This window comes from Aquila chrysaetos, chromosome Z (assembly GCF_900496995.4).
Source record: "Aquila chrysaetos chrysaetos chromosome Z, bAquChr1.4, whole genome shotgun sequence".
In the NCBI taxonomy this organism is placed as follows: domain Eukaryota; kingdom Metazoa; phylum Chordata; class Aves; order Accipitriformes; family Accipitridae; genus Aquila; species Aquila chrysaetos.
The window spans coordinates 51,143,190-51,151,348 of record NC_044030.1 but is presented as its reverse complement, the minus strand read 5'-3'; the positions used below and the strand labels follow the sequence as shown (position 1 = coordinate 51,151,348).

The 8,159-nt window shown below is 42.1% G+C and overlaps 1 protein-coding gene across 6 annotated transcripts in view; it reads left to right on the top strand.

The window, feature by feature from the left end:
* Window positions 1–675: 675 nt before the first annotated feature.
* CNTLN (centlein) overlaps window positions 676–8,159 on the top strand; it is a 198,954-nt gene continuing 191,470 nt past the window's right edge. For 5 of the 6 annotated variants that reach the window (XM_030004483.1, XM_030004480.1, XM_030004477.1 and 2 more), the window contains exon 1: window positions 775–1,038. In XM_030004483.1, coding sequence (XP_029860343.1) covers window positions 946–1,038 — 93 coding nt within the window. In that variant the 5' untranslated portion in view covers window positions 775–945. The other variant, XM_030004482.2, reaches the window with a different exon arrangement.

Here is an 8,159-nt window from a genome sequence, read left to right as displayed (position 1 = left end):
TTGTAGGCTCTCAAATCCAACTCTGGAAATAATAAATCTGAATAATCTTCCTGTGCAAGAGACAGTCTGGGTGCTTGTGCATCCAAAAGCGCTATCAAGACATACTCTAGAACCAGGCTTCTCTCAACCCACAAATGTCAGTACCTAATTCGGAGAAAAGAAAAAAAAAAAAATCCGAAAAGGCACGCTATATATTGCTAAACTAAAATATGCTGGAGCCTCAGCACCCCGCAGCAGAACACCCAGAAATACTTGCACCACTCACATGCAGATCTCTAGTATCACAACAGAGACTTGAGACGACTCTAGGTGTTCCGACGGGTCAGGAAGGGCAGAAATCTGCTGGATTCCCAGGCATTTGCAGAACCCTGCGCTCAGCACTTTGGCTAGGCAGCAGCTGTTCCTGTATCGTGAGCGTAAAACAAGGCTCAACCCCCACCCTCGGCAGGAGCTCATACAGCCTGCCCTCCCACAGTGCCAGTCCCTGCCGGCGAAGAATGTGCTGGTTTTACATCCCCTACACCCGGACCGAGCGCCCGGCCGGCCCTGCCCGCGCCACGGGGACGGGCCCTTAACGGCTCTCCTCACCGACGGCGCCTCGCGCGGGAACCGGCCGCCGCCTCAGGCAGGGCGCATGCGCGGCCCTGCCGCCCGGGCGGGCAAATTCAAACCTGCCTCTTGCCCCTTCTCTTTGTCGGGGTAGCAGTTGCGCTGACGTCATTGCACCGCGTCCTTCTTCTCTCCGGTTTCCGGCGCTCGCCCGTGCGGTAAGTGCAGCTGAGAGGGGGAAACTTTTCGTTTGTGTGGTTCACGGCACCGTTTCTCTCCCCTTTCCCTCAGGAGCGGGCGGGCAGGCCCTTTCCGCACCCTCTCCGCCAGGCGCTGACCTTCTTCTCGGCCCCCCTGCGGAGGGGGCGAGAGGCTCTCACCACCACCGCGCCGGCGATGGCTTCGGGCCGAGCGGAGGCGGCGGCACCGCGGGTGGCAGAGCTGGAGGAAGAGCTGCGGAGCCTGGCGGAGGAGCTGAGCCGCTGCCAGGTACCTGAGAGCGGGGCCGTCCCCTCCGGGCGCGGCAGTGAGGGTCAGCCGGGAGCGGCGCGGCTGGGGTCGGGCGGGCACGTCTCGCTCTCCGGTAGGCCTCTTCTCCCCACAGCTCGGAAGCTCCGCGTCCCGCGTGGGCCCGCAGGTTCGCGTCCCGGTTCCGACGGACCCGGAGGGCGAGGTGGGCAGCAGGGCCCCGGGCGCCCGGCCTGTGTGGGGCAGAAGGACCGGGTGGCCGCTGCGGCGGGCCCCCGGGGGGGGGGGAATTCGCCTCAGCGTCCACCGCGCCTTTGGCGGGCGTCCCATGGCGCCGGGGGGGGGGTGCGGCGCCCACCTGTTGGGCGGCGGCGGTGACGGCGGCGGTCCCCGGGCCCGGCATGGCGGCCCCGCAGCCGCTGTGGAAGCGGGAGCCCCGTGCGCGCCGGCGTTCAGCGCCGCGAGGTGAGTCAAACCGGCCCCGGGCTCGTACTGTGGCTTAAAAGCAAGAACTTGGCCTAAAAAAGAGTCTTCTTTCTGCTCTCCCCGGCCCCCGTCTCCCCAAGCCACCGTTTATTTGCCTGGTGTGTAATGTGAAGAGTATCGAGGTGCTGCCTTACGCAACTCCCGGAAAAATGAACAAATGGAGGGGTTTTATAGACATGTAGCTCTTGAAGGAACCTTTAGAAGTCATTTGATCTCTCCCCCTACCTTGCAACAGGATTAAGTATACCCAAGCTGTTCCTGAGAAGGAGGGCTTTATGAATAATTAAGGTTGTACTTCCAAAAGTTGCCCCAGACTATCATCTCCCTGTGACCTCCCTTCACAGGTACACTTCCCTCATTTTTCCAATTGGTTGTTCATTGCTTATGTTTAGGTACACTTCATGAAAATAACAAAATGTTGGTATTATGAGGTCTCGTCATAGAAATCGACGCTAATTCTCTGCCAAACAAGTGTATTACACCTAAGGGATACGACAGAGAGGAAGGTGACATCTAATGCTGTGGTTGCTTTCTCACTTGCTTCCTGGTAGCCAAAACAGTATTTTCTTGTGGGACGTGGTCTGGTTAAATCCACGAAGGCCTGGGCTGATGTAGTCGTATCTGTGAAGAGCAAATAGCTTCCATGTGTGTTAGTAGCGGTTTGTTGCTTCAAGCAGCATTGGTACACCTGGCAGCTGGCACTGGATTTCGGCTGTGGGTAGAATCCAGACTTCTTGCAAAAGCTTGTTGCATAGGAGAAGTACGGGGAGAGGGAGCTGTCAATAAAAATCCAGTTTAGAAGTACTGAACAATGAATGGTTTGGGCATAACTTAAATGTCTTGTGGGAGAAGTTTAGAAAACTGTTTATAATGATAATTTAGTTAGTTTCCTCTTCTTGGTATGCAGATGTGCAGTATTAGACAAAATTTGGTGGAGGCAGAAGGAAGGCCCTGTGCCCTGCTCATTTGCTAGTTGAACATAAATTATATATTACTAAAACCTAGTAGCGTAAAATATTTTTGAAGAGCATTATAAATAATAGAAACTTTGAAGTAAACAGTACAAATCTGAATTTCTAATCACTTTGATAATTTAACTTGATGTACATAAATTGTAGTTAAGTATCTGATTTCCCCTTTAGATTCATTCAATTACATGTGCATTTCTACTTGCTCTGTGATGAGCCCATTCCAATCATTTTGAAGTCAGCAACGAGAAAATATTTTAAAATATATTTCTTTTTTAGTCTTATGCATATTATCTTGCAATTCTTATATCTTTGTCTTGTATCAGATCAGATAGTTTTCTCTGAGGTAAGCAAGTGGAAAAGAACATGAAAGTAGTTCCTGTATTTGAAAACAGAACTCAGTCAGTGTTCTGGAGTAATCTCTCCAGCTTTAGGTAGAATCCAATACATACATCCTTCCAACAACAGGGGATGCGTGTCTTCAGGATTTATTTCAGGTTATTAAAATAAAAAGGAAAGTGAAGCAGTAATCTATAAGCAGAGGTTCTTCTCTGAAAGCACTGCAGTGCAGACATCTGCATGCTTTACCATTTTAATAATCCATCAATAAATGTAGACAGACATGTTGAAGCATGTGTATGTTATGTAAAGAAGGGGGAAACCAGATTTTAATGAGTAAAAGAGGTGATAACCTAGTCAATTATGCAGCTTTTCCAAAATAGGATTTAGCTAAAATAATTAACCTTCTTTTAAGTTTTGTGAAGTTACTCTGAATGTGGATGGGAACTAAAATAGATGTCACTAAGATTCTTCAGCTCGTTTAGAAGTCAACTGATAAGATTATTCAGGGATGGCTAATCCATTTTAAGTTCATATTTGATAGGAAAACTTTGTGCAAAGACAAACCATTTGAAAACATAAGTATATATGGGCACTTTTAATGCTGTGCTTTTCTAATTTCTTCATGGTTGAAATACAGAGTTTTTACTGACCAACTAATTATTTTAGTGGAATTATATTTCATCTTCTGCGATTTCCTTAGTTTCATTTGGATGTAAGATCTTTGGTTCTTGTCTTAAGTTGTCACCTAACATTTGTTGGTCCTGTTAATCAGAATCGTGAAACTTTTAAGGTGGAAGGGACCTCTTGAGAGCGTCTGTTCCACCCCACCCTAGAGCAGATTGCCCAGGATGGCGTCCAGTCAGGTTTTGAGTATTTCCACAGCTGAAGACTGCAACCCCTCAAGGCAACCTATGCCAGTGTGTGAAGACCCTCACAGTAAAAGTGTTTCAGCTTCTATTAAGATTTTCCTTGTCTTCTGTTCTATTCTGTTGAGTAGGGTTATCTCTTTTGGAGACTACCTTAGCAGGCACTTTGGATAGAAATGTTATGTAAATGTCTTTAAAAAAGACATCAGTGAGAGGGTGTTAGCTTTTAATGCAGCAACTGGATAAAATTGCCTAAGTTGTTTTTTTTTCTTTTTTTTCTTCTGAGTATTGCCATCACAGTCACATAAACTGCACTTCCAAAACAGACTTCCCAAATAACAGTGTACCAGAACTAAAGGACTGGCCTTAAGTATTTGTTTAGGTATTAGCCTTTTGGATATTTTTTTTTCCAAAGAAAAAAAAAATCCCATTTATCAAATGATTGAGGCTGAAAGTTTTAATCGGTTCTGGGGAACACTTAACAAGGTTATAGGAACAGGGATGTATCTATCCAACAGTTACTTATCACCAGAATAAAATGTGCCATGTTTTTTTCCTACTTCTCCACACCTCCTTGGGACTATTACATTTGCTGTCATATAAACCGCACTTCCAAAACAAAGTCTCTCCACTGGGAACTGGAATCCATTGGTGATATGGAGTCCATTGGCTAAATATACAGAAGCCTTCTCTGGCTAATGAAGCTCCTGAGTCTTAGTGGAACTATTGTGCATGCTAGCTTTGCTCTAACCACAGGTATTCCAGGCATCTGCTTTTGGCTTTTGTCTCTTTTCTGCAACAGGATCTTGGAGTAGCTGACCCTTTTTCTATCTGGGATGGTGGCCTTTGTGTTCAAACAGAGGTTCTTTTTCTTCTTCATGTTTATTTTGTCTTTTAAGGTAACACTTCCTACCAAGTAAGGGTGCCTACAGAGCCAAATATGATATTTTGAAGACTCCCTTTTTTTTCCTCTCTTCTTTTCTAAAACTAAGATTCTGTTGGTAAATCTTGACCTTGGCAGCTTAGGTTTGCAGTATTTGATATTTTCTTTAATATTCCTAAAAACTTTGAGGGAGCTTCAGTCATAATAAGGGAGATCTTGGAGGGCCTGTTAAAAGCACAACAATTTTGTTGCGGTCACTCTGTGAAAACTGATGTTGTCTTGTAGTTCTGTGATGAAATTTGCAAAAATGAGAAAGCCAAATCAAGAAAACAGTCCAAATCTCCCAAATTTTCTGCTGAGGAGACTTGTATAAAGCTGAGAAAGTAAAAAATAAATCTGAAGCGTGTTTGCCTCTGTATTATGCTGTTTTGGTGAAATTATTGTGTCTGCAGTAGAGAATTGTATAATTATGTTGATAATCATTTAATAAATGACTTCTAATTTCAGTGCTCCTCTTCTAATTTTACTTGAGAATTACTTAAGTAATTGAGTAATTTTCCTGAAAAAAACTGCAAAGGAAACGTGTTTGGTTTTTTTTCTAATTTTTTGTTTCCTATGGGACCTTGTTCCATTTTTGTGACTGGCTTGACATTGTTGGGGGGCAGTGGAAAGGCAAAGGTGAAACAGTAAGTTATGACACAGTTCATATATGGACCAGTTAAGACACTGGACGTATCTGGTGTCTGTTAATTGCTTTAACTGCTGCATATTTTAAGGTTTTATACTACTGACTACCACCTTAATATCTCAAGACACTTCCTTGGAAAATCTTCAACACCTATGTTCTCACTAATCCCTAGAGTTTTTGGCTGTGCACAGTGTTTAAAAGATCTGGCATGTGTTTCACCCCCATCTTGTTTTCTCCTGTGATTCTGTATTTTTTGGAGGGCAGATGGAGGTGCTTGTCTTGCAAGCACAGTTGCTCTGGTAAAAGAAATCAGAGTGGTTTGTTTGTTTGTTTCTATTTTTTTTTTTTTTTGTAAGGGGGATGATTTGCTGTATCTCTGGAAGCTCATTCTGAGTGGAGTTTCTGGGCTAAGAGTGTTTTTCTTTAGCTTTCATAAGTTTTCTCTTTAATATTGTGCATTTCTTTAAATCACGTGGTGACTCTGTATTTTAAGAATTGATTTATAGCATATTCTGTGGTTGGTTTCTTGCAGTCCTTTTTTTGTGGAAGATGCTTCATTTGGTGCAAAATAATGTGCATTCCTAAAGGAGAACATACATATTTGGTGTCCTAGCTCTCAGTCTCTTAACTGCTGAACTACAGATGCTTTCATGCCCCCTCTTCTGTAACTAAAAAGATAGGAAAGGTTCTTTAAAATATCCTGTGGTGGGAAACTTCATCAAATCCTGACTTTGAACAAGACAGTGTGATTTGAGACTGGGTTTTCCACATCCAGTTGAGCGTCTTATGTTGCTGGAAATACAGAGGGTTAGTAGAAGCAAGCATGTCCTCTGTTTTTGCTTATGCTATTGGCGATATTCACAAAAGGACTTTGGTTTGATTAGTTTCGTTTCATGTTTTCCAGCCTAGGATCTCTTTCTTTATTTGCTGAAAGTGCTGTTTTGGGTTCAAACAAGTGTCTTAACAATTTACCCATTATTAGTTTAAAAAAACACAGCAGTCTTTATTTTATTCATTGCAGCTTTGATTTCAAAGGTAACATGGCATCTCTTGCTGCTAAAATAAGGTGCTATTTTCCTAATCGAGGACTTCCTTTCTAACTTTGTGGTTCTGCAAAAACTAAGAGTACCCTGTCTTTTTTTTCCTGCAGTTATATATACACTGTTTTTAGGGAGCTCTTGTTAGTGTTATCTTACGTGCTTTTCCTGTCAATGATGGTTATAATGCCTACCCCTTTGCTATGTTAGGAATTTAGAGGTGTATATAGCTGTGACTAAGTAACAGGTCTCTCAAGAGTACACCATTGCATGGCACAGTTTATCTGCACAGTTTATGCCCCTGACTCAGAAGGTACAGTCTGTCAGCTGCTAGTGATCTGCAGACCGTAACGTTTAGTCAAACAAACCATACTGCTGCTCTTGTGGTTTTCAATTTACAAATGCAGGTTATAGATCAAAAAATAGAAAATTCTCCATTATTCAAAAAGTTAGGAACTGATCAGTAATCTGTCTGTAAGTGTTCTGCTGCAGCACATTTGCTGGTAGAATTTGACAGTTTCTGTCAAAAGAGATCTTCTGTAGCTGCTGCTACTATTGCTTTTCTTCATTGTCAGGGATTGGAGAGAAGTCTGTAAGAATGGACTATGTGTATCCCTAAGTGTTTTTGGGTAGAAGAGGAACAAGGAGGGTAGGCTGTTACTTTGTGGAAAGTGGAATGGCAAGGGCTTCAGCTGCTGCTGGCTTTGTTTCATGTTTTATGTTTCCTGCTTACTGTGAAAGCTGTGCATAGACCTGTTCTGGTCTCCATGTCTTATTTTATACTGTGTTTGCAGAAAAAGAGCAGTACTTTGTGGACAGCTGAATTGTATTGTTTTGATCACTTCATGGGCCATGGAGGGATGTAAAATATTTTATTTGGTATCACTAGCACTGATAACAGATAGGACTGCTATAACAAACTCTTATTATGAAAAATATTTTGTTAGCTGGAAAAACAGATGCATTCTTTCATTCTGAACCAATTTAATATCCAGGACACCCATTGAAAAATCTATTGTAGCCATTATAACATTGATTTATAAGTACTTTTACCGCCCCCCCCCCCCCCCTTTATTTACAAGTAAATATGAAAAGATATTAAATAACAAAACATTGCATTGTTTCATGATGCATCTCAAATAGTTATTTATGTATGTTGATTGTATTTATTAGAAAAGTTTTTAAATCAAGAGCTGAGAATTGAAACTAATATTAAATTTAAAAAGCCATGGTTCTTCCTTAGCAATGTTTTTTTATGTTGACTTCGTTCTCATTCTTCTGACTTTGTGACCAAAATTTACATGTTTGTGAATGACCAGTATGAGAATTTGAGTGTATTATTATTTCTGTTGGATGAATTGTTGATATCCATACTGTTCTTTCAAAATGGGGCAAAGTGTTTAATGCTCCCATTTGTTTAATACTAATTTCTTTTATTAGTGATTAAGCCAAGACCACATATTTATTGGTGCCAAGGGATGCCAGCTGTTTAGTGCTTTGGGTGCTTTTCTTGTTATTTTGTACTTTTATATTTTGGTGTAAGGAGTCTAAATCACATGAGGCTGGTTAGTACAGGTGTTGTTAATAAAGGCCTTAGTCTTTATGTATTATAGACAGAAGTAGTGTTCTTAAATAGCTAAGGTTTTTTGTTTTCTTTTGCTTGTTTTACTTTTGACAAATTTTAGCTAACCAGAGTGAATTTTTGCATACCTGGTCTTTCCTTCGGAAAAACACTTATTTGGAATATTTGAGTAAAACTGAAGATGAACTGAGAGTGAGATTTAAAAAAAAAAAAAAAAAGTATTTTTGCATTTAATAAAGTAGTTACCTATTCACAGTACGTCTGTGTGCAAATATTTCAAATTGCCCCCA